We start from the raw sequence: 26,325 nt of genomic DNA on the forward strand, positions 1-26,325 counted from the left end.
CCCCCCCCCCCGCCCCCAGCATGCTGCAGGCTGGGCTAGGCTGGTGGGAGCGTGGCCTTCTCTCCTGTTTCCAGGGCTACCCTCAGCTCTCAGTAAATTCCTGAGATTGGGCCATGTGCCCCGACACAGACACACACACACACACTCTCTCGCTCTCTCTCTCTCTCTCTCTCTCGCTCTCTCTCTCTCTCTCGCTCTCTCTCTCTCTCGCTCTCGCTCTCGCTCTCTCTCTCTCGCTCTCTCTCTCTCTCTCTAGCTCTCTCGCTCTCTCGCTCTCTCTCTCTCTCTCTCTCTCTCTCTCTAGCTCTCTCGCTCTCTCGCTCTCTCTCGCTCTCTCTCTCGCTCTCTAGCTCTCTCGCTCTCGCTCTCTCTCTCGCTCTCTAGCTCTCTCGCTCTCTCTCTCTCTCTAGCTCTCTCTCTCTCTCTCTCTCTCTCTCTCTCTCTCTCTCTCTCTCTCTCTCTCTCTAGCTCTATGCATCCCAAGCTGGCTACAGCTTCTAGTCTCCCAACCAAAGAACCTACTTCTGCTGAAACAAACTCCTCACCTGAGACCAAGAGCTTTTCTCATGTGACGTGACTACGCACAAAAGGCTTTCATTCTGCTTATGGGACCATGCCTGCTGGCAGGGGGTTGGATGAGATGACTTCTAGTGAGCCCTTCGAGGTCAAGGACTCCAGAGGCTAAACCTTAGTCATGTGACTAGCCCAGCTGACTTCTGCCAGGAGGGTCTCTAAACTCCTCCCCAACTCAGAGCTCCAGGTGGACGCTAACAGACCATCACTGCCCCTGAGCCAGCTGACTCAGAAAGGGCGAGATATGGGTGGATTCCCCCTCCCCCATGAGGCTCAAGTCCATAAGGCAGTCCAGGGTCTGCGCCAGAGGCTCAGTTAGTCTCCAGCTCCCAGAAGGCCCCTGAACTGAGCAGCATGATGGGATGCCTAATTGGGGGCCAACAGAAAGGGAGCTGGCCTGGATTGAGGGGAGTTGGGTTCAAATTGTGTTTCTGATGCTAACTATAATTGGCATCTTGGCCAAGTTGCTTTGCCTCCTCGGAGCTTCAGTTGCTAGCAGATGGACTTTGAGGAAGCTCCAGCCTGCTCCAAGGCAATGCCCCATCGATGAGTTGGGGCAGACCAAGGCCACCAGTCCAGAGAGATGCTTTGATGTGCTTGAGTGGCCTAAAGCTCTTCTTCCACTCCCAGCCACACTGCCTAGCGCTCCCACTGTGGCAGAACCTGCCATGGGGCTGCTGGGCAGTGAGAGCCACCGAGCTTGTATCCCCAGGGACAACGGGGATGAGTCAGGGGCCGGAGCTTACACTCTTTGGTGTCTGCCACCATCTTTCCAGCCTCTGGACCCAGTGTGGGCCTCCCACTTCCTGGGAAGGTCAGACACAGAAGGGCCTGCTGTTTCCCAGCTCAGAGAGCTAAGAGGGATTCCCCAATGGACAGTCCATAGGAGAAATCCAGAGCCCTGTTATGTCCAACTCTTGGCAGTGACTGCTGGGACTTCTGTGCTGACAGAAAAGGGCCATCAACCTTCAGAATCTATGTCTACTCGGTATTGCATCGAGCAGGGCTGCCGGGGCCCCCTACTGATTCATCACACGAACTGAATCACACGAACCTCCTGTGGCCTATGAGAGGGGTGAAGGACAAAGGGGCTCTACTGGCAGTACCCAAGGAGAAACACGGAAGAGAAGTAGATAGGGCACTGGAAAACACCTTGGAGAGCTCCAGATTTCTGGGACTAAAAGACCAATTCTTGCAGCTGGCAGAGCTCCCCTCCCTGCCTCTCTCAGCCTAAACTGTGGGGCACAACATGGGATAAGGTGCCCCAGGCAACTTCCCCCAATAGGGGAAGGTGTGCCACATGTTAGGCCTCTGCTTCTCCCAGCATGGATGGGGCCACTGTGGCTGGGCATTGTTTGGAGAAGGCAGAGTGGGCCTCACCGACCTTCATTCATTGGGCTTTCCCTGAAGGCTGGAAGAGTAGAGGAAAGATTTGAAATCCCCACTCTGCCCGCCCCGCCCCAAGGGTGCTGCGGGCCCTTTCTCTTTCATGTCATGGCCACTAATGCAAGAAATGGGATGTGGCTTGTCCACCTGACCAACAGAAGCTTTGGCTCACTCAAGCCCAATGGCAGAGCCCAAGGACCGGAGGTGTCCAGGATTCCCTAACTCAGCCCCCACCACACCCCCAGCTCCTGCTGAGGTCCTCTGTTGGATCCCTCAGGTCAATTCCAATCAATCCAGCACATATTTTTGAAGTGCCTACTATGCGCCAGGCCTCAGGATCCAACAACAAGCACAAAGCAGTCCCTACCCTCAAAGGGCTTCATTTCTCCAGCTAAAGCCTGAGCAGCCTCTTGTATGTCCAGCCCTTGGTGACTGTGGAGTCAAATTGGGGTCCTCCCCCAGCCCTATCTAGACACTGAGAAAAACCTAAAATAGCCTCCCTGGGACTTCTCATTCTCCTTGAGGATTCTGGCTCTATGACCTCACAGAATCCAGAACCCAGCTGGGTCTTGGTTCTGTGGGCCATGTTATAGTCACCATATAAGTTTTATTTAACCCATTTTTAATAAATGTGCTCTTCAACCAAAGCAAGATGTAACTAACCTCCATGTGGCTCCCACCAGTCTTGGCTCCATGCAGGTGAAAAGAGTTCAGCTGAGCATCCAGCCTCCCCTGTTTTCCCTGAGCTAGGCTTCCAGCAGGAGAGCCCTGAGATCCTACAGAAGAGACTAGCACCTGGAGGCCCCTGGGGAAAGGGCAAAGGTTCAGTAGACTGAATGCTCTATTTGTAGGTGCCCTGACTAGTCCTGGCCTTCCAGCCTATAGGGCTCAGGCGGGGAGGTAGGGGGACGGCCCAAGGTCCCATCCCAGTCATTGGTGACACAGAGGCCAAGGGAGTGGCCCCTGCCCTCTGGAGTCTTCCTGTTCCCCAAGTTTGGTATCAAACTCAGGGCAGAGACAGTGATGTGAGCTGGGGACTATAGGGATGGGAGGGTGCTGGTTCTGCTGCTGGTGCTGGTGCCAGCTGTTCCTGGGTTGTACCCAATCCAGGGACCTCTGTAGGAGGCTGGAGGCCCACTTGTGGAACCTCTGCTCTTAAAGCCCCACTGAGTCCCTCCAAGAAGGGCTGGAGCACCCGGCACCTCTTACTTGGAGAGGATATCTCTGTGACTCAGTGCAGGTGGGCCAAGCAGGCCCAGGAGCTGTCTAATGTGGGGGCCCTGGCCTAATGTGGGGGCCCTGGCCCAGTGTGGGGGCCCTGACCCAGTGTGGGGGCCCTGGCCTACTGTGGCTTGGTGGAGCTTCTCTGTATATCAAGTATACATACTGTATATATAAGCCAGGTTGTAAGTTTGTGTAAATGAATGGTTTGTTCTTGGCCAATAAAAGCGTTTCCCACCACAAGAGGTTGGACTTGTTTGTGAAGTGCTGGCCCCTGATCCACCAACCAGCCCCCGCTCTGTGAGAGGTACGAGGTCTTGTTACCAAGCCCCAACCCTGGGAAGGAGGGAGAGAACCAAGTTACCTCCTAGCCACGAAGGCCTAAAGAGCAAAGTGCCCCTGAGCCAACATCTTCCCCTCCCCCCCTCCACCTTTTCTTGGAGCTGTGTACCTTGGGTCAACTCCAAGGCAAGACTGGGACCCAGGCCTGAGCAACATGCAAATGATACTGAGTCCACCCAACAGCTGAGCTCAGGGATCCCAGTATGTCTGACTGGGGGCTGAGGCCCTGAGAGGCCCTTCTCAGGCCCCCATAGGGCTTTCTGGCAGTCATGTGTTGAGCTTTCTCAGAGTTCTGTGGTACAAAGAGATTCCCAGGATGCTGAAAGTCCCAGGCCTAAGATGAAGAAATTAGGAGCTCTTGACCAGGAACTGAATATCCCTACAGCCAGTAAAAAACATTTGCCAGGAGTGTTGGAAATATCATGGCCCGAAGCTGAAAAGGGAGACAGAGAGCAAAGTATCTACAGCTACCTAAGCCAAGTTTGCTATCAGAAGGAGTGGCAATTATAGCGTAGGAGGAAGAATAAAGAGGGCCAGTGAGTCACTGGAAGCAACATCCATGCAGAGAGCTAGGATTGCAACCTCAGATACCTATATGCAAATGTACCAAGTGCAAGAGAGAAAGTGAACCGGAGGCCCTCTTACGAGCAAGCAAACATGACAGTAGAGGTGGCACTGAGGCTTGGGCTAGGCCTTACGACTGGAATATCAATGAAAAGCAGGGAGGGGCAGTGGAAGGGAAGTGGCGTCCTATATGAATATGTGGGAGGGAATCTAGGAAGTACAGGGGTGAAGGAAACATGGCGGAGAGCACTGGCATGAGGAGCAACACAAGGAGAAATTGAAGAGTGTACAGGCTACTTGAGCAGAAGAAAGAATTAAACACCAAGTTCTGGAAACATCCCAACCCTAGCACTGACTATAGTCAGTGATGGCCGACTTCAATGATCCAGACACCTTTGAGAGCTCCAACAGAAGCAGAGAAGCCACTAAACTGGGGGCTTGCTGTGATAAGCATGTAGTCCTAATAAAAGCAGATGGCGATAAGGGGATTTGCAGCTGAAGAAAGGGAAATGACTCATGAACAATTAGCCCAGGTCCCAAGTTCAAATTTGGGATGGCCATGACAGAGAAGCCTGGAGAGCAAGCCAGCCAATGAGCCACTGCAGAAAACGAGGATGTTGGTCCAGGTCATAGGGGTTTACACTGGTTCTGCTTGGTCCCCAGAGGACAGATGTGAGGGCAGTAGGGTGCATGATGAAGAGGGAGGGAGGGGGAGACACAGATGGAGATTGAGGCTTGATGTCAGGAAGCCAACAGTGGGAACTGGCCAAGAGTAAGGTCATGGAGGGTCTTCAAGCAGAACCCAGCTGGTCATTTATGGGAAAGGGTTTTCTTGATTGCCCCTGGGGTGACCTTGACCTGCCCTCCAAGTCTAAGGTCTGTAATTCTATGAAGTGGAGCTTCCCTCAGCCACTTCTGAGTTCCCTTCTTTTTGCCTTTGCTGACCTGCCCTCTCTCCTTTGGTGCCTGCCTCCTTGGCTTCCAGGAGCCTCTGTTTCTCTGGTTCTGCTACCTGGCTCACCATCCCTTTTTCTATTTTCTTCATTCCCTCTGCTCTATCTCTCTCCCTCGCTTCTCTTCACTGGCAGTAGCTGGTACACATACTGAGCGATTCCCAAAGCTGGGTGTTACACAGCATGTTTCCCAAAGCATCTCTACCTGAGCCTGGTTAAACACCTGCTCTCCTTTCTTCCTGTGCAATGTCTGTTGGTGGCCGCACTGCCCACACCTCCATGCCCCGGAGACAATTCAGCATGTTCTGTTTGGGGTTTTGCTCCCACCGTGACTGCCCAGAAGTCAAAGGTTGGCCTTTCATTGTCACTAGAGCCTTGGGTTCCATCCCTCTCTTGCTCACCATACATGTCAGTATAGTGACATGGCTCTATGACTCCGCTGCACAAAGCTTGGCAGAGGTTTTCGTCATTGCCCATCAAACAAGGGCCAAGCTCCTATGCCTGGCATTTGAGGCCTCCACGATCTGGTCAAGGCTTGCACTGGTCCCCGTCTCGTGCTCTACGTTACAGCCAAACAGCATTCCATTTGCTCGACGTCCCCGGAATGTCGCCTTTGTTTTCTGGCTTGGGGCCCTCTTCGGCTACCATTGCCTCTGCCTGCAATGTCCTCCCATAAGAGCTCCTTCTGACCAGGCCCTTAAAGGCCCAGCTCAGATGCTGCCTCCTCCAGGAGGCCTTCCCTGCCAACCCCCATTCAGATGTGATCTCTCCTCCCACCAATGGTGTAGCACTTTATGTGTCTGTTATGTGCCTACAGGGGTGTCTGGGTCCGTGTTTGCCCACGGGCAGGCCCCACGCCGCAGAGAACCTTTGTGTCTCCCCAAATACCCTGCCGTGTATTTGGCACTTAATGAATATTTACTGACAGAACTACGTTTTTATTGGCTCGCCCATGCCCCGCCCCCACCCAAGGAACTGTGAGCTCCCTCCTAGGCGCGTGCCCTGCCTGGCCCTGTGCCACTTCTCTGCCTCCACGAGCCCAGGGTTGGAGCTCCAGCCATCAGGGTATGAAGAGCTCAAACAGTCCCCGGCCCAAGCTCCCTCGGGCCCCGTCTGCCCCCTACCAGAGTCCGCATGTCCCACAAGTCCTCCCACAGATCCCCTGAGTGCAACAACTCCCTCTTAAGTCAGGGAGCTTGCAGGTGGGCAGCTCTCAAACAATCTCCAGCTCCTGAGTCTCCGAGATGCCATACTGGGCCTTGTGCTCATCAAACAGCTTCCGCAGGGCCTTGATGTATAGGGTGTGGTATTTGGTCACTGTCTCCTGGCTCGGGTTCTCAATCTTGGGGATCGGTAGGGGCTCCCCAACTGCCAGGGCAGAAAATGAAAGCGGGAAGGCATCAGAATCCCTCCCTCCCTGAAAGGGACCATAGCCACCAAGTGTTGGACCTAGGCCTCCCCTGGCCTGGCGTCTCCTCCCCTCCCCTCCCCTCCCCTGATCAGTGACCCCAGGGGGCACCTGAGGCTCCAGACTCTTACTGTGAAGGATCATACACAGAGGAGGAGGCTACTGACACCAAGCCTGCTGCCTTGTGCTGCCCACCTCCTCCAAGACACCTGTGGCTCCCTCATCTTCCCCCCACTTTCACAGCCCTGAAGCTCCCAAGAGCTGTCACTTTGCCAGGATGCCCACTCCCTCCATGTGCTCTCTTTGCCTCAGTAGGTGGTCGTCCCCCTAGGGCTGGTACCTGTCCCCAAGACCTCCCTGGCTTGTTCGAGCCTGCCCGTGGCCAGCACTGACTGACCCTGAGCCAGAACAGGGACTCACTGACAGTGGTGATGGGCCGCTTGTAGGGCAGAAGGCCCCAGGAGTTCTCGGTGAAGCCTCGGCCGTAGAAGGCACAGGGGTAGATGTGCACCAGGCTCTGAAACCACTCCTGGAAGCGATGGACCCAGCCTCCTGCCCTGAAGATGTGCTGACCATAGAGCTCATTTTCTCCAAAGGAATAGGAAGGGATCAGGGCCACCCTGTGGACATGGGGGAACAAGGAGGGAGGGGCAAGAACTAGGCCTTGGTGGCCTCAACCTGGCCCCTCCCCATCCCTTCCCTCCCCTCCCCTCTCTGGCCTAAGGCTGGGCCCTAGGGTGCCTCTTATGAAAGGGTTGCCATGGGGAGAAGGAAAGCTGAGCTGACTCTCAGGGAGCTGATCTAGGCTCGTTTCCTAGGGCCAACAGGGGTTGAAGCAGGTGCTCAGCACTGCCACTGTGTCCCTCACACCCAACTCCGTCTGTGCCCCATGCTGACACCAGTTGCCATTGAATCAGGCCTCATTCCATGAGCTCCATGAAGCATTAAGGGCTGCCAGGAGTGAGTGGGGACCCCCAGACCCACCCCAGGCTAAGCCACCTACCCGTGCCGGAGGGCCACGCGCACAAAGCCCTTACGGTTCTTCAGGACAAGCTTGGAGAAGCCGGGCCTGGCATAAGGGCACTCAGCCAGGCCTCCCACCACTACCACCACAGCATTGCCTGAGCCTTTGCCAGTCAGCAGGTAGTCCATGGACGCTTGGCTCACAGAGCACGCTCCTAAAGGGCAGAGAATCTCAGAAGGGCCACAAGATCTGCACACAGCTGCCCCGTAGGCAGGGCCGGGCCAGCCGGCACAGACCAGGGCAGGGCCGGACCGGCCGGCACAGACCAGAGCAAGGCTGGGCCGGGGCAGGGCAGGCCGGGGAAGTCTGGCTGAGACCTGAGTCTACAGGCTTTGTGAGGCAGGGACCTGGGCTAGGGCTCTGCATCCCACATTCATTACCTTCAGCATGTAGCCTGGAATCTCCTTAGCCAAGGAGTAAAGTTGGGGACAAGGGGAAGGGTAGGTTCTTTTCCCAGGGTTGTGTGCCCTGATCTGGGGTCTCACAGGCACTGACTGCAGAACCCCTTCATTGTTTCCCCATTAGGAAGGGACTATGACAGTCTCCAAAGAGGCATCAGGAGTTCTGGGGACCCAGCCCAAGATGGCGTCTGTGTAGAGAGCAGAGGGACGCCTCTGTTCTCCCAGGATTTCAGGAGTCATTCAGGCCAGCCCCAGGTCTCCAAGCCCAAATGGCCCAATCACAGCAGTTCAGAAGCTTAGAAATAACAGAGGCCCTCCAGATTTCTCAAGACCAAGACCTCCAGAGCCCTGGCTCTGCCACTGGGTCGAAAGCATCTAGATGCAGCAGTGGTCTCCCCGAATTGGGCACAATAGAGAGTAAACCCCTCTGCTTAGAGGTCTCAGCAGGCAGCCCAGCCTCACAGTGCCCTTTTCTGCCCCCTTCACAGAGTCAGCTCAGTGAAGAACTGACTCAAAATCTGGTAGATGAGAATGAGAAAGGAGATGGGGGGCAAGGGGGGGGCTATGTAGCCTCCAATCCCAGAGTCAAAGCTAGAAGGGAACATCCCCATGCCCAATAAATGGGCATCCAGTCTCTGTACACAGACCTCCAGGGAGAGGGAGCCCCAGCCCAGCCCAGCCACTTCTGCTTAGCCCACTCCTTATTACAGGTGTTCTTCCTAACCTCAAACCTGCACCTCCCCCCCCCCATTGCTGCTACTGGCTCTTCCCTCGAGAGCCCCATGGACCAAGTCGAATTTGTCTGGCATGGACACACAGCCCTTTGCTGTCCTAGTCACCCTCTCCACGTAAAGTCCAGCCTGCCAGGGGTTCTGAACACTGGTTGGCAAGGCCCGGACGGCAAAACCAATTCTTTTTCTTTTTTTTCTTTTTCTTTCTTTCTTCCTTCCTTCCTTCCTTTCGTGGGGCAATGAGGGTCCAATTCTTTTTCACAGAACCTACAGCCGAGAAGTCTTCCCCATCCTGTTCTTTGGCACCAGGACATTTCTGATCTCAGTAGAGAGCTGACCATTTGTCCCTCTTGACATTGGGTCCTGCCCAATGTTGGAATCTTGGCGGGGAAGGGGGTGCTGCCATCCAGCTTTCTCTTCTAGTCTCACATGATCTGCGAATGTGCTGGGCACTGCATGTGTGCCTCAGCCTGAGTCTAGCCAGAATATCACTAATCACTGGAGCTAGCATGGCTCAAATCGGGCCTTAAAGTTGGCAAAGCTGTCCGGATATTCCCTCGTGTGATCCCCGCCCGTCCAGAAGACAGCTGAAGACAGACCCCTGGGGCACTCCATCAGAGACCTTATAGGTTCTTTGTCTCCTCGGGTCTATGTGTGTCCCCAGGTGGGGTAATGAATGCAAGCCCCCCCCCATGGGGCTGGTTGCTAGGGGAAAAGGGGACCTTCCCATAGAGGTGGAAGCAACAAGAACCCACAAGAGTCACAAACATCCACCACTTCCGCTACCCATAGCCAATCAGCAGCCTTTCAGACCCATCTCCTATGTGAAGGCTCGGTCACCAAGCAACTCACCACTAGACATCACATATTCCCTAAGGACGGGCACCCAGAAGAAGGCTCCCAAGGTGAGCAGGTATGGGGTGATGCCGGGGAAGGTCTTGGAGAAGCCCGAAGCCTCAGTAGCAAAGTGGCAAAAGGCACCGTGGGACATGAGCCCATGGGGGTGAGTGGCGATGATATAATTGTGGCTGGGGGACAGGTCATGAGTCTTCACCATCTGGGGGTGGAGAGAGACTGAGTCAGGAAGGAAGGTGGCCAAACAGGCAGCAAAGGGGCAGGGGCACACCACAGGAAGCTACTCACCTTGAGCGGAAAGTAATCTCTGTATTGTTTCCATAGGCACCAACCCCTTACCCAGGCTGACCTCCGGCCACCTGCAAATACACCAGAACCTCCCCAAAGCTGCTCCCTCAGCCCCCAGGAAGTTGGGGAGGGCAGGGGACCAGGACTTGCGTTCTGTGTGACAGTCAAGGCCTAGCCATGCCAGTGGCCAGCCTCCCAGCCCCCTTGCCCTTAGACGTTTGCACCCCGTGTTTCTCAGAACCACCCTATCAGCATGACTGGCCTCATTTCACAGGGGGGCAAATGGAGGTTGAGAGACATGCATCAAGTTGTCCAGGGTTGTATAGGATATGTCTCCAAGCTGGAACGGGAACCCGACCTGTTGACCACAAGTCCCAAGTGCTTCCCTCCCACACCACACACTAGTGGCCCACTGAAGATGAGGCCCAGCTGGGACCAATTACCCCTTCCTGCCCAGGTTTCTTTTTTGGGCCATTCTCAAGCCTCTCCCCTGCTCCAGCTCCCCAACAATCCCTCCAGGGCCCTACCTTGCTGAGGGGTCTTCCAGTCAAAAATCAGCCACGTAATTGTGAGCACAGTCAGCGGCCAGTAGGATGTGAACACCACCAGGTAGAGGTGGAAAAAGGTCACAAATAAAACTGAGAGAACCACGGCAAAGCATTAAAGGGTTAATCAGCTACACCACCCCCCCAGTCAATCCCATACACACATACACACACATACACGCACACATACAGACACTTTCAGCACCAAGTCAGCAGTGCAAACGTACAGATTCAGGAAGCAGAGACCCCAGGGTACAGAATCTCTGAGTGGGGGCTCTAGAACACAGATGTCAGAGCTGAGGGGGAGGGAGTGGGGACCTTAGAACACAATGTCAGAACTGGGAAAGGACCTGAGAACAGAGAATGTGTTTGTGGAAATCTGTGGCCCAGAGGGACATGTAGCCTACGTAAGCTAGTGGGTAGTCAAAATTCAAGACTAAAATCCCATTTTTCTGTCTCCAAAGCTGTTCTCCCCCACCCCAACTAATCCAGGGCCTTGCCCACCTATACCTAGATACCCCCTCCAAGCGCACATACATTGCCAATACATTGGCACCTAACAACTCCCAATTCCTCTTCCCCCTCCATCCTTTGAGCCTGAAGGTAAAACCAAGATCTGAGTGTTCTCAGCACCAATTCCTTTGTAACTCAATGGGCTCACCTCCAGGGAGGCCCCCGAAGGAGGGGAGGCCCTGACTCTCTCCCCTCACTATTTGGGGAAAGGTAACAGGAGGAAGGGCTAAGTCCAGGGGCTGAGCAAAGAAGGGGAACTGGCCAGTCCCTGACTTGGCGGAGGGGCCCCTGGAGAAGAACATCTGAATTCTCAGGTTCCAGCAGCAAGTGATTCAGGCGGACTCTGGTGGTGTGTAGAAGGCCCTTCGATCCACTGAGTCCCATTTAAGCACCAGTTCTGACGTCTCCCCGAGGTTTAAGGACCTGTGCTAGGAGCTGGGGATAGCAAGAGGAAAACAAAGAGCAGGCCCAGTCCTCACAGAGCAAGCACTCTACTGAGGGGCAACTGTGGCCCGAGATGCTCCAGAAAAAACATCTGAAGTGGGAGAAAGCAAGGGGGAACAACCAAGGGGGACAGGGAAGGTTTCCCAAGCCAGGAGGCACCTGAGCTCAGGATGCTCCAAAACAGAAGTGAGGCGAGGCGAAGTGTCTTCAGGGACAGGGGGACACTGGCCTGCAAAAGGAAGTTCAGGGAACAGCAATAAAGCCAGATGGTCTGCAATGGTACGTGCTGCAAGGATGTGGGCTGGGGAGTAACACATAAGCAAGCCACAAAGGTCGGCTTCGGCCAGATTGGGAGGACCCTTAAACACCAAACAGAAGAGTTTGGTCTTTTGTCCTAGATGCAAAGGGGAGCCACTGAAACTTACTGAGCTGTAGTAGGAACATGGTAAGACTTGTGCTTTAAGATTATTTTGGGGTGCAGCTAGGTGGAGCACTGGCCCTGGAGTCAGGAGGACTCAAGTTCAAATCCAGCCTCAGACACTTGATACTTACTAGTTGTGTGACCCTGGGCAAGTCACTTAACCCCAATTGCCTCAAAAGAAAGATTATTTTGGCACACATGGAGAACAGATTGGAGAGGGAAGGAAACTGGCAGCAGGGAAACCTCCCATTTCTTCCCAGGTCATCAATGCCTGTGTTAGACTCACTCTCCTTCCTGCCCAGCCTTGACAAATCCTAGCATTAACAAGTTCAACAAAGTACCCTGCTATAGTCACATGAAAAAAATGCTCTACTTCATTAACAGAGGAATACAAATTAAAACAACTCTGAGATGTCACCTCATACCCATGAGATTGGCTAAGATAACAGCTAGACAAAATGACAAAAGCTGGAGGGGATGTAGGGAAACAGATACAATACAGGTGGTACTGAGAACTCATCTAACCATTCTGGAAAGCAATTGGGTATTTTGTCCCAAAGGCATTAAACTAGGCACACCCTGTGACCAGCCTACACCCCACAGAGGTCAAAGAAAGAGGGAAAGGACCCATATGTACAAAAATATTTAGAGTGGCTTTTTGCGTGATGGCAAAGAACTGGAAAGTGAGGGGATGCTCATCAGTTCTAGTGTATGAATATTGTGCTGTAAGAAGGGGATGGGTTAGGAAAAACCTGGGAAGACTTGGATGAACTGATGCAAGGCAAAGCAAGCTGAACCAGGAGGACAAACTATACAATAGCAACAAAAGTGTATAGATGATCAACTGCGAAAGACCTCTGTTCTGCAATAACCAGTCACAATTCCAAAATATTTATGACAAAAGATACTTATCCACTTCAGCTGATAGACTTAGAGGGCAGATTGAAGTATATTTTCTGCTTTCTTTCTTTTTTCCTTGTTCCTTTACCGTTGAATCCCTTGAGCCCTTATTCTTCTGCTATTTATTCCCTACTAATTAGTCAGTCAGTCAGTCAATAAGCATTTATTAAACTTCAACCCTGGGTCACTGTCCCTCATCCCCCTGCTTGGCTTCCACTCCAGAGAAGTCACAAAAACATTTTGGCTGGGTCCACTGCAAATTCATATTCTCTAACTTCAATTAGGCACTTGTTTCTGAATGGCAATCCATTAAAAATGCAAATTCATCTCTGCCTGACCCGATGAGAATTCTCCAAGACACTATTCTGACCTTCCTCTCTCCTGAACCCCCAACTCCACCCCTACCTACCTCCTCTCCCTAGATAGCCTCACCTCTTACTTTACTGAAAAAAATGGAGGCCATCAGCTCCATCCCCTCTCTTTGTACCTTCCAAAGCCCTCTACACTCTACCCATCTTTTCCCCATTTGTTTCAGTTACAAAGGAGAGCAGAACCCTTCTCCTCACTAAGGCTAACCTATATAGTTGGCACCTTGGTCCCATCCCCGCTCATCTCCCCTGGAAGCTCTTGCCATAAATTATTCCCCCTTTCTCTCTCATCTCCACTCTTTCCTGGATGTCTACAAGCACACTTCAGTCTTGCTATTCTTTTTGTTTGTTTGTTTTGGTTTGGTTTGGGGGGTTTTTTGTGAGGCAATTGGGGTTAAGTGACTTGCCCAAGGTCACACAGCTAGTAAGTGTTCAGTGTCTGAGGCTGGATTTGAACTCAGGTCCTCCTGACTCCAGGGCTGGTGCCACCTAGCTGCCCCAGTCTGGCTATTCTTAAAAAAAAAAAAAAAAACATTCCCTTGGCCCTGCCAGGCCCTCACACTCTTTTCCCTTTCTCTAATCCACTTCCTTCCCACCCACTCACTCTCCAGCCCCTTACAGTGAGGCTTCTAAGCCCAACACTCTACAGAAACTGCTCTTTCCAAGGTCACCAGTGATCTCTTAATTGCTCAATCTGATGGCTTTTTCTGAGCCTTCATATTACTTGCTCTTTCTATAGCTCCGGACTCTGCCAACTGCTCCTGGAGTCTCTTTCCTCCACTGACCTCTTGGACCCTGCTCTCTCCTGGTTCCCTTACCTGCCTACCTGCCCTTCTTACTTTCTTTTGGGGGATCAGAATCCATCTCCTGCCTGGGGCTGGGTGGCCCTCAAAGGCCCTCTCCTCTCTTTTCTCTAGCCTCTCTCCTCTGACAATCCAATGACCTCATTTCTATGCAGAGAATGTCCAAATCTGAATCTCAAGTCTGCCTTTAGAAACTACAGAACAGTCACTGATCTGCATTGGTGCCAGGAGCGACCTGTGCTGATAAAATCACAAGTCCAGACCAAGAAGGAATCTTTCCTTTAAATTCCATTCTCTACTTCACTTGGTGATCTCATCAGCTCCTATGAATTTAATGACCATATTTATGCTGCCTTTCCTGCCAATCTTGCATCTCCAACAGCCTCTCACACGCCTCCTTCCAACTGGACAGTCGGTAGACTTCTGAAACTGTGTTCAAAAGGGAACTCAGCTTTTCTCCTAAACCCTCTTTGCTGTAACCATAGAGAGGTAACACCTTTCTCCCAGTACCTCAGACTTGCAAAGAGTCATCCTGGACTCCTCCCTCTGTCTCATGCTGCTGCCAAGGCCTGTCCATTTCACATCCCTTCAATCCGCCCCCTTCTCTCCTCTAACACTGCTGCCCCCCTGGGGCAGGCCCTCATCTCCTCACACCTGGACTGTGGAACTAGCTGCTCGGGGGCTACTTGGCTCAATCTTCTCCTTGTTCTAGTCTGTCCTCCATTTACCCACTAAAGTGATTTTCCTAAAACAAAGGTCCGATCGTGTCGCACGTACCACTCACACACTCAATAAACTCCAGTGGCTTTCTCCTTCCTCTAGGAGCAAGTACAAAAAGCCCTTCAGGGGCAGCTAGGTGACCCTGGAGTGGCCCTGGAGTCAGGAGGACCTGAGTTCAAATCCAACCTCAGACACTTGACACTTACTAGCTGTGTGATCCTGGGCAAGTCACTTAACCCCAATTGCCTCACCAAAAAAAGCCCTTCAAAGCCTGGACTCCTACCTCTCCTGTCTTCTTTTACCTTCTTACATCTTACACTGGCCTCCTGGCTCTTCCATGAACAAGAGCCTCCCTGTCTCAGCTCTCTGCTTAGCCTGTATGCTGTTTGCTTTTCCTTTGCGTGTTGTCTCCCCCATTAGATTGTAAGCTTCTTGAGGGTAGTGACCGTCTTTCGCCTCTTTCTGTATCCCCACTGCTTAGCACAGTGCCTGCCACATAGAAGGCACTGAATAAATTGAGTCATTATAGTACCATAGCACAACTAAGCATCCGCACTCTTTTTTCTTGGACCCAGGAACCCAAGAAGCAACCCTATGTAGTGGCAAGGGCCCTGAATTGGGAGCTGACCGAAGTCCTGTTTTCAAGTGTGACCTTAAGCACCTCCCCCTCCTGGGGGTTCCATGCCAGCTCAAAATACCCTGATCTAAGGCCAGTCATCGGCATGATCCAAAGAGGAAGACACAGGACTGGCCAGTGGGAGTGGAGAGAGAAATGGGTCATGGCCTGTGCATGGCCTGGCATCCGGCACTGACCTGCCTAGAGGACTCTAGGAGAGTTCATTGGGCAAGGCAGGGGACTTGGAATACTTCTTGCTCCCGGTTGTCATCTCTAGGTTCTCCACCTACTGCTATCACTCAGTAGCCTCTCCTCCTCTATGATTCACTCAATACACATCTGCCACCATCCCCAGCTCCCTCACCTGGTGGTCTGGGGACCGCCAGAACACTCCCTTGCTTCCCTCCGTTGGCTCAGTCCCCAGCTCCTAGGCTTTCTCTCCTCCCTAACTTCACACTAGGGAACTTCAGGGGACATTGAGCTTCCCCCAGCTCCCTCCCCTCCCATTCCTCCCCTTACTTGTTTCCCATGACCTCCTGCTCCACCCCAGCTCAGTCATATACAAAGATCCACTCTGGACTTACCTCATGTGATCACACTGGAGTCACTCTACTCCCCCCTCTGCCTGTTCTTCATGCTCCCCACAACCTCCCACCTTCGATCCCTCAGCTCTTTCCCAGCCCGTCACCCCAACACTGGCTCTATTCTCCTCTTTCCCCCATATTGACCCCTCGTGCAGCAGTTCAATTCTACACTGTCCTCTTCTCTCAGGACTCTTGCCCCCCTTTTTCACCCATCTTGCCCTGCCAAGCCTCAGCATTGGCTCGCTCCCACTATTGGCTTCCTTGGCTCCCACTCATGTGCTGCTGAACAAAACTAGAAAAAAAATCATCAAATTAGCCTGACTGGGTCCATTACAAGGATCTATTTCAGAACCACAACAGGGGCCTCATTGTGGCAAAGCAGTGCTTTTACATCTCCCTAATCACCTCCCTATCCCACTCTCCAAACCCTGTCATCCCTCCTCAAGCTTGCTGTGGCTCCCCGCTCTTAGCAGAGAACCTCACACCATATTTCACTGAAAAAAATTAAAGCCATCCAGCAAGAGCCCTCTCTTCTCTCTCCACCCCCATGTCCCATGTCCCAGATGCCTTCTGCCATGATCTCTGTCCCACATGAGGTGACCCTTCTCCTTGCCAAGACTATGCTCTTGACATGTCCAGGTGATCTGTGAGTTCACCTAATCCTGAGCCATAACTAGGGTAGAAAAACCAGGACTTTACCCCCATGGAGCCTGACATCTGGAGCATACTTCCCCTCTCCCCCCTTCTGGCCCCGGGATCCCCTGCCAACCTCATACAGATGTTTCCCTAAATCTACCATACAAAGGCCTTCCTGCCCTCATCCAGCCCCAGGCCACTCCATCCAAATAGGCTTGTCACTCGGTGCCCCCCACAGGGCCTGGTGGCTGGCACGTCAGCACATCCCGGGGGCAGAGGAGGCACTCCTGCACCATCTTCGCCCTTCACTGATGGGGGAGTGAGTGGATGCCATCTCCCCTAAGCCGAGCTCTTCCGTACCTTCCAACCCCAAGGTTTGATGTTCTAGGTCCCTCCCGGCTCTCACTGATCCTATGTCCCGGCCAGAAGGCCCTTCTGTCTCGGACACTGTAAAAGTATGTGATCATTTGCAGCCGAGCTCCTTCAAAGGACCCGCTGGGCAGAGAAGCCTGGAGCCCCTTCAAGGTCAGTCACCAGGAGGAGAGGCAGATGAGAGATTCCAATGCTGAAGGAGAGGAGAGGACACATCCCATGAGGAAGGCCTAAGGACATGATGCTCATTCAGCCCGGCAGAGACAAACTACCCTATCATGCACACGAAATGGTAGCACTCGCTGGATGGTTCAGCATCACCCAAGTCAAGCCTCTTGTTTTGCAGAAGAGGAAACCAAGGTCAAAAGAGAGGGAAAGACTTGACCAAGAGTACAACGACAGCCTAATCCTTGGCCTTGGCTCCAAAGCTCCTGGGCTATACATACCAATAGAAAAATTCTGGGAACACCATCCCAATCTAACCTCATTATTCCCCTGTTCAAAGACTTCAAATCAAATATGGTTTCTTTAGCCTGGCATTTACTGTCCTCCACAATATAGCTCCAGACTAGGGGGGGGGAAGGGGCAGGGATGGAGAGCATGGCTGGAACAGCCCAGGCAAAGGCATGGAGACGGGAGATCTCTGCAGCTTATCACAATTTGACACAGAGTAAGCATTTAATAAATGCTTGGTGACTGACAGACAGTATGAGAGAGGCAGAGAGAAGGCCCACATGGCTGGATCGATCATCAAGTGTGGGAAGTGCTACACCCAGGGTTACTCAGCCATTAAGAGTTTGAGGTGGGATTTAAACCCAGGTCTCCCTAACCCCAAGTCTAGTGCCCTACCCACAATGCCCCATTGCATTGCCTTTCCATCTCGGCTCTCCCAAAGTCACCCCATGGAGGGCTCACCTAGATGACCTCGACAGGGGGAAGGCCTTCGCAGAGCTTCTCCACAGGGCCTGCCCCAGGTCTCTCCTCCAGGCCTGGCTGCTGGCCACTGCAATGGAGCTGAGCAGCAGCTGCTTGGTACCTTTGCCAAAGGAGACCCCACTACCTATAGCTCTGCCTCCCTGAACATGGGTGTCCTCATAGAGCTCACACACATTCACGTGGCGTGAGCTACTGGCCCTGCCTGAGGATCCCCCCCAGCCCCCATAGGGGGGTTCCATCCAGCCTTCCATGCATGCATGCACGCACACATCCATGCATATATGCACACATGCACACAGCCACACATACTATGGGAGCCACAGGCCCTGCCTTGCCCTGGACTCACCAATGAGAAAGGCACTCAGAGCCCACTGGAAGATGGCAAAAACCTCCAGTGCCGTCTTCAGGTCTTTGGAGATGGAGCCCATGGTGCCCAGGGCTGGCCAGTGCCGACTGCTCCCCAGATGGAGCCACAGGCCTCCTCTCCCTGTCCTGGCTCTCCCAGACTCTCAGACACACACGCACGCGCACACACACACACACACACATACACATACACCACCCCGAGCTCCAGCCTCCCTGCCCACCCACCTGCTCTTTTACCTAGTTTGGCATCGCCCCTTATATGGCGTAACCCAACTGGGGATTGTGACAGCCCCTATCTTCACCTTTGGCTATGAAGAGAGACATGTGGGAGAGGCAGGCCAGAGGTAGGATTCAGGAAGTACCAGGGAAGACAGGGAAGGGCACGGTTCATGGATACTGCTCCTGAAAAGAGTCCCTGAGGCTGGGCTACTGCCCACGCCCATACCAGAAGACATTCCTCTGTGTGTGTTGGGGAGGAGGGTTAGGGGAAGGTGTGTGACATCCTGGGTGCCTGGGCATGCATGTGGGATCTAGCCCTTTGCTAGGGAGCCCTCTTTAGGGCTAGTAAGTGGAAATACCTATATGGGGGGTGAGGATAGTCTGTCTGTCTGTCTCCTCTGAGGCTGCACCTGACAGTCTTAGCTACGGAGAAGGCATCCTAGGCCAGGAAGGGGCAGGTAGAGCCTGAGGCTGTGGCTCCAGGGCTCCTGGGACCCACTCATTTCCTTCCAAAGACCTGACTGGGACCAGACCAAGCTCCCAGTGGGGCAGTGGAATGGGGGGAGAGAAGAAGCCATTGTTTGGCAGCTTGGGCCCCACTTTGGGGTCTGCCTCGGGGACTGTGAGCAGAAGCACACACCTCTCAGAACTGCTGATAGGAATACCTCCCTATCCCCTGCCTTCAATCAAGCCCAGGTGTATCCCACTAGACTCCCAGCATCTTCAGACATTCCATATGCATGTGCATGTGTGCCTGTATGTGCAGAGGGGGTAGCCATGTTAAGATACCCTGATGGGGACACACAAGGACATATAAAGCATGGCTTCTGCCCTCAGAACATTTGGGGAGACAGGAAATATAGGGAAAGTAAGCTAGGCCTGCGGCCTGGGGAAATCTGAGAAGACTCTCTGGAGGCCATGAGACTTGAGATGGGCTTTGGCTGGGAGGGCCATAGTTCAAACAAGCAAAGAGGATGAAGGAAGACATTCCAGGAGAGGGGAATGGTGAAGGCAAAGGCTCGAGGGACAACAAAGAGATGGGTTTGTATAGGAGACAAGAAGGCCGGTGGAGGGCCTTGAAGCGCCAGGCACGTAGGCACTAGAGAGGCAGTCACTAAGAGTCTCCAAGCAGGGTAGTGAGGGTAGTAGATAGTGAGTTTAGCCCCAATTCCTCCATATAATATCTCCAGGCCTCCACTGTCTATGCCATACTGGGCTGACCCACACATGGACAGAAAACAGGCAGTCACCAGCTCAGCTGAGCCACTGTGCCTCCGGGTATGAGGCCAGCTGGCCTTCTCTTCTGCTTTTCTTCCCTCTAGCCAATTGACCTCACAGGGCTGTGGCCTTGATGTTTTGGTTACCTCTAAGCTATCCATGGAATACTAGAGATGAACTTGACCCAGAGAGGGGAAGGACCTTGTCCAAGGCCACAGAGCAAGTCAATGGCAGAGCTGCCACTGTGTTTCCAAAGGGAGCCCATAAACATGTTTAACGTGATTGTCCTGTATAAGCTAGAGCAGATTGCTTGCTGTCTTGGAGAGGAGGGAGGGAGAAAAAATTGGAACTCAAAATCTTATGAAAACAAATGTTGAAAACTATCTTTACATGTAATTGGGAAAAAATAAAATACCATTAAGTAAATCAAAAAGGAGCCCATGCAGTTTGGGGGAGGAACTCAAGGCTGGCCCATGGACTATTGCAAGGAAATTTGAGAAGCAGAGAACAGGGTCTTTTTCTTCCCATCACTGTAACTAGTTACTTGTGAGCCCAGGGTGAGAATAGAAAATGGAGCATAATAAGGGCATATTTTTCAATTTTCTAAAGAAATGTTCGCTATCTTGGTTTTTGTACATTATCAGACTTTCTCCCAGTATCTTTCCCCCTCCCTCACAGAGAGCCATCCATATAACAAATAACGTTCTTAATGGAAAAAAAGAAAAAGAGAAAGAAGAGAATAAAATCAGCAAAACTGATCGAGCTGTTGGAAAAAGTCTGAAAATGTGAGCAACAATCCATCCACTCCCACCCCTCCCCAGCTCCTCCAAGGAGAGGGAGGAGTCACTATTTTCTGCCTCTTCTTTGGGGCCAAACTTCTGGATCATTTTGAAAAATTCACCTTCAGTTGTTTTGTGGGGGGTGTTCTTTCCATTGATGTTGGTGGAGTCATTGTATGTGTTGTTTTCTGGGCTCTGCTTCCTTTGCTCTTATCGGTTCAAGACCAAGGCTTTCCAGACCTCTGTGTTCATCACATCTATCATTTCTTTTTTTTTTTTTTGCGGGGCAATGGGGGTTAAGTGACTTGCCCAAGGTCACACAGCCCATCTATCATTTCTTACAGCCCAGTCATATTCCATCCCAGTCGTCTCGTTCAGCCAGTCCTCACTAGATGGACGGCCACTTTCTTTCCAATCTTGTGCTGCTATAAACACGTGGGTGCCTATGGGACCTTCCTCTTATTGGTGGCCCCCTTGGGCTCTGGGCTAGAGGTGCAGTTCCCAACTGTTTTCCACCCTGGAGGTGAGTGCCTTCCTTGCCGTAGCTTTCCCCACCTCTCTGCCACTACCCACTATCTAGCTCCTCTGAGGGAAGGGACAGCTGTCATGCAAAGCCTGGAGTCCTTTCCCCAGGTGTGGCAGGGCTAGGAAAGCCCATGGGGCAGTTCCTAAGGACCCCAAAGGTGCAGGAATTTGAGTCAGGACTCTCTCGCATCTACAATGCTCAGTACTGGATTGTAGATTCATTCTCCTCTTGCAATTAAGAAAGCTGTTGCTGTGAAAAGGAGCAGGCTTTCAAAGTTCCGGGAGATGATGAAGTTTGAGGCTAGATAAGAGCCCAGCACCTCAATACCCCCTGCAAGAATAGAGATGGATGACCCCAAATTTGAAAAAAGAAATAAAGAAAAGTGAAAAGGAGGAAAGAATGGAAGCAACCAAAGAGCCACAAATGAGAATCTCCTTTCAGATAAGGAGGCGGAAAGGACAAGGAAATGAGCAAGCAGAAAAGAAAGCCCTTTAGCACAATGAACCAAGATTACGGATTAAAAGGTCCCCAAGAGAAGTCGCTAGAAGGAAAAAAATAACAAATTCAGTCCAACAACAGCCCCGAATTGAAGGCTAATACAGAATGACACATACAATTGGATTTTTTTAAAACTCTCAAGGAAATTAAGGCAGATTTGACATTACATCATCATAAATACCTGGCACTTTAAAGTTCACAATAAGAGTTGCAATGGAGCCCTGTGAGGTAGGTACTACAGACAGTATTGTTCCCCTTTCATAGTCAGGGAAACTGAGGCTCAAAGAGGTTTAATGACTTGCCCAGAATAAAAGAGCTACTGAGTAGCAGAGGTAGGATTTGAACCTACGTCTTCTGACATCCATCATGGGAAATACAGCATTGGTACGAAATAGAACAGGGCAATATGATCATGAAAACCCACAGCATTGGGGTAGAGGTAGAAAGGGCATGGACAAAGGCAAGGGAGAGGAAGGAAAAAGTGTGAGGCTAGCAATCAAAGCATCCAAATGGAGAAAAAGCTCTGCAAAACGAGATCAAAGGCCTACGGGATCATCGATTGATTTCTTATTGGATTTTTAATGATTTTGTCAAACATTTCCCAATTACATTTTATTCTTTTTTCATCATAAACATTTTATTTATAGTTTGGAGTTCCGGGGCAGCTAGGTGGTGCAGTGGATAGAGCACCGGCCCTGGAGTCAGGAGGACCTGAGTTCAAATCTGGCCTCAGACACTTGACACTTACTAGCTGTGTGACCCTGGGCAAGTCACTTAACTCCAATTGACTCACTAAGAAAATAAATAAATAAAATTTTAAAAATATAGTTTGGAGTTCCAAATTCTATCCCTCCTTTCACCCCTCCTCTCCCCCCTCCCTAAGTTAGTAAGCAATCAGATATGGGTTATACACATGCAATTATGTAAAACATTATCATATTAGTCATTTTGTATAAGAAAACTTGAATAAGAGAAAGAAAGAAAGTGAAAATTAGCCTGCTTCAGTCTGTGTTCAATCAATATCAGTTCTTTCTCTGGAGGTGAATAGTCTGCTTCATCATGAGTCCTTTGGGATTGTCTTGGATCATTGTGTTGCTGAGAATAGTTAAATCATTCAGAGTTCTTCATCAAACAATATTGCTGTCACTGTGTACAATGTTCTCCTGGTTCTGCTCATTTAGTGAAGTGAGCACTATATATCAGTTCATATAAGTCTTTCCAGACCTTTCTGAAATTATCCTGCTTGTCATTTCTTAGAGCACAATAATATTCCATTACTATCATATGTCATAGCTTGTTTAGCCATTCCTTTGATTTCCAATTCTTACCCACCACAAAAAGAGCTGCTATCAATATTTTTGTACAAATAGGTCTTTTTCTCTTTTGGAGGCAGTCTTTGGGATATAAAACTAGTAGTGGTATAGCTGGATCAAAGGGTATTCACAGTTCTATAGCCCTTTGGGCATAGTTCCAAATTGCTCTCCCAAGATGGTTGGATCTGTTCACTACTCCACCAACAGTGGATGAGTGTCCCAGTTTTCTCACATCCCTTCCAACATTCAACACTTTTCTTTTTTGTTATATTTGCCACTCTGATAGGTGTGAAGAGGTACCTCAGAGTTGTTTTAATTTGCATTTCTCTGATCAGCAGTAATTTAGAGCATTTTTTCATACAACTATAGATAGCTTTAATTTCTTCCTCTGAAAACTTCCTGTTCATATCCTTTGACCATTTATCAATTGGGGGATGACTTGGATTCGTATACATTTGACTCAGTTCTTGATATATTTGAGAAATGAGGCCTTTAAGCAGATACTTGTTACAACAATTCTTCCCCATTTTTCTGCTTTCCTTAAAATTTGGTTACAGGGGTTTTGTTTGTGCAAAAGTGTTTTAATTTTATATAACCAAAATGATCTATTTTACATTTTGTAATGCTCTCCATATCTTCTTTGGTCCTCAATTCTTCCCCTGTCCATAAATCTGACAGATAAACAATTCCATGCTCTCTCTCTCTCTCTCTCTCTCTCTCTCTCTCTCTCTCTCTCTCTCTTTTTTTTTTAGTGAGGCAATTGGGGTTAAGTGACTTGCCCAGGGTCACACAGCTAGTAAGTGTTAAGTGTCTGAGGCCGGATTTGAACTCAAGTACTCCTGACTCCAGGGCCGGTGCTCTATCCACTGAGCCATCTAGCTGCCCCAATTCCATGCTCTCTTAATTTGCTTGGGATCATCGCGTTAGAGTCAAATGACAGTAAGTGAAATCCTGAAAACTTTTCAAATGAACATGATAGGACTAGGAGGCACAGCTTGGGAGAGAAGGTAAGGATCATTAGATCCCTAGATCTTAGAAGGGGAAAAAAAGCTTTCCTTACCTCTTACTGAGAGCCAAACACTATGCTAAGGTAGAGGATACAAATACAAAAGCAAAGACAGCTCCTGCCCTCAAGGAGCTTACATTCTAATTCAGCGAAATGACGCACAGAGGGGAGTGGTAGGCAGGGAGAGATATTTGGGTTTGAAAGTTGCAGGTATAATGCCCAAAGGGCTATGGGGCTGTGCATACCCTTTGACCCAGTAATACCACTACTAGGTCTGTATCCCAAAGAGATCATACAAAAGGGAAAAGGACCCACATGTACAAAAATACTCATAGCAGCTCTCTTTGTGGTGGCAAAGAATTGGAAATCGAGGGGATGCCCATCAATTGGGGAATGGTTGAACAAGTTGTGGTATATGAAGGTAATGGAATACTATTTTTTCTTTTTTTTCCTTTTATTTCTTTTTCTTTTTGCGGGGCAATGGGGGTTAAATGACTTGCCCAGGGTCACACAGCTAGTAAGTGTCAAGTGTCTGAGGCTGGATTTGAACTCAGGTCCTCCTGAATCCAGGGCAGGTGCTCTATCCACTGTGCCACCTGGCTGCCCCCTGGAAAACTATGGTGCTGTAAGAAACAATGAGCAGGCAGGAAAGACTTAAGTGGACTGATGCTGAGTGAAGTGAGCAGAACCAGGAGAAAATTGTACACAATAACGGCAACATTGTGTGATGATCAGCTGTGATAAACTTTGCTTTTGTCAGCAATACAGTGATCTGAGACATTTCCAAAGGACTCATGGTGCTCTCCACATCCAGAGAAAGAACTGTACTATTTTTACTTTTTCTTTTTTTTTTCTTGGGTTTTTTTTCTTTTTGTTCTGATTCTTCTTTCACAACATGACCAATGTGGAAATGTGTTTAATGTGATTGTATGTATATAATCTATATCAGAATGCTTGCTGTCTTGGGAGGGTGGGGAGGGAAGGAAGGGAATGTTGAAAACTATCCTTACATGTAACTGGAAAAAATACTATTAAGGGTAAAAAAAAGTTGCAGGTAGAGTGAGTGAGAGGAGCCACAGGGGAGAAGATGAACCCATTCTTTCCATGAGCAATGATAGAATGCATTTGATTATGGTCGAAGAACTGGAAATCTGAGAGAAGTGGGGCCACCGGGACATGTGTCATCAAGATGTATGGTGGGGCAGCTGGGTGGCACAGTGGATGGGGCGCGGGCCCTGGATTCAGGAGGACCTGAGTTCAAGTCTGGCCTCAGACACTTGACACTTGCTGGCTGTGTGACCCTGGGCAAGTCACTTGACCCCAATAGCCTCACATACACAAAAAAGATGTATGGTAACAAAATGGCTAGAACAAAATAAAGTCTAGTGGACCCCAGGTCTAGACAGAATGAGCAACTGAGGCAGTCACCCACACGACAGCAGGTCACCAGGCAGGAATTCTAGGCAACAAAGGGTTAAAGTTATCTGGTGCAGGCTAGGCTGATTATGAAACAGCCAAGGAGTCCAGTGAAAATAAAATACAAATTTAAAAAATCCCACTTAGCAAAGTACACTCTGGCCCCAATCTCCCCTCAGGGTTCCTGGGAGGATCTTTCTTTGCTGCCATCAACTGAGCCCTAAATGATCATGTTCTCCCTCTTCCTCTCCACCCCCCTCACTATTAGTTGTCTGTAACCTGCAGCTCAGTTCCATTAACATCGATTAACTTTTACCGAGGGATATTTGCAGAGAAGATACAACACAAAGGCACAAAGACTTTGACTTTTACTCAATACCCGAGGGCACATTCTCCCCAGCCCACCTAGTTCTCTGGGGAAAATTGACCCAAATTTAACTCATTTCCTACATAGCATTGATCCCACCAAGTTCATGTCCAAATGCAGCCGCTGATGATGACAAGTCCTTGTCCCAGCTACCACTGGGCTGGGTCTCAAAGGTTATTCCTTGCTCCTTGGAGCATTGATGCTGAACTGCCTACAAATGCCAGATATTGGGAGGCTGGTTCACAGCTCTCCCTTCACCTAAAATGAAAGAACCAGTTTCGAGGAGCCAGACAGAATCTCTGAAGCTTTGGTCTTTAGGGCCTTTTTGAAGTCATCCCCAATTTCAACTACATAGTCACTCAAAACGGCTTTTCCTTACCACATGGTTAGCAGACCCGAACCAGTTATGGAATGTCTACACCTGCTCCAAGGCATTTTAATTACACATCATCACTAATCTCCCAGAAGCAGACTCCCTAAACTCTTCCATGTGGCAAGCCACTATCACAGCATGTGCTGGTTCCATTATGGCCACAAGAAAATTTCCCAGAACTATTAAGATCAGGGGACGGATGATAGACTGATAGAATTCATCAGATGCCACCGGAGGAAAATGTCAGTTTCAAGGCATCCAGACACATTGTTGTCAAACTCTAGACCTTCATTGATAAAGTGAAGATTTGCTAACAAATGAAAAATCACTTATCAAGGAACTCTTATCTTAATTGCACAGCATTATTCACTGAATGTGAGAAAAGACAGAAAAAGGTAGGACATAGCTTATCAAAAATCAAAAGAAATTAGGTTTCATATCAGAATCTTCCACCAGCTAAAATATTTGAACAAAGAATATATATATATACATATATATATATATACACATATATATACACACACATAAACATTCTTTATTCTGTTCATCATTTCCAAACATTTCTACAGAAAAAGAAAAACATGTTGAAGCCTTTGATATGCAAATGAACCCAGGAGCAAATCTCCAGGTGATTTCTAGA

The 26,325-nt window shown here is 50.2% G+C and overlaps 1 protein-coding gene across 1 annotated transcript; it reads right to left on the reverse strand.

Moving 5' to 3' along the window:
* Positions 1-6,039: 6,039 nt before the first annotated feature.
* AWAT2 (acyl-CoA wax alcohol acyltransferase 2) lies at positions 6,040-18,078 on the reverse strand. Its single transcript, XM_043974725.1, has 7 exons — positions 17,951-18,078; positions 10,274-10,384; positions 9,747-9,817; positions 9,456-9,660; positions 7,451-7,625; positions 6,868-7,067; positions 6,040-6,407 (listed from the first exon to the last, which is right to left on the reverse strand). The coding sequence occupies exons 1-7, from the start codon at positions 18,030-18,032 to the stop codon at positions 6,253-6,255; spliced, it is 999 nt and encodes a 332-aa protein (XP_043830660.1). The 5' UTR covers positions 18,033-18,078; the 3' UTR covers positions 6,040-6,252.
* Positions 18,079-26,325: the final 8,247 nt, after the last annotated feature.

This window comes from Dromiciops gliroides, chromosome X (genome assembly GCF_019393635.1).
Source record: "Dromiciops gliroides isolate mDroGli1 chromosome X, mDroGli1.pri, whole genome shotgun sequence".
Taxonomy (NCBI): domain Eukaryota; kingdom Metazoa; phylum Chordata; class Mammalia; order Microbiotheria; family Microbiotheriidae; genus Dromiciops; species Dromiciops gliroides.

What these genes read in the sequence shown, in the direction of transcription:
- AWAT2 (XM_043974725.1), bottom strand. Translation starts at nt 18,032, where the DNA reads ATGGGCTCCATCTCCAAAGACCTGAAGACGGCACTGGAGGTTTTTGCC. An exon ending in TCTGAGTGCCTTTCTCATTG is followed by an intron (nt 10,385 to 17,950) that starts GTGAGTCCAGGG and finishes TGGTTCTCTCAG; the next exon opens with TTTTATTTGTGACCTTTTTC. An exon ending in GAGATTACTTTCCGCTCAAG is followed by an intron (nt 9,661 to 9,746) that starts GTGAGTAGCTTC and finishes CTCCACCCCCAG; the next exon opens with ATGGTGAAGACTCATGACCT.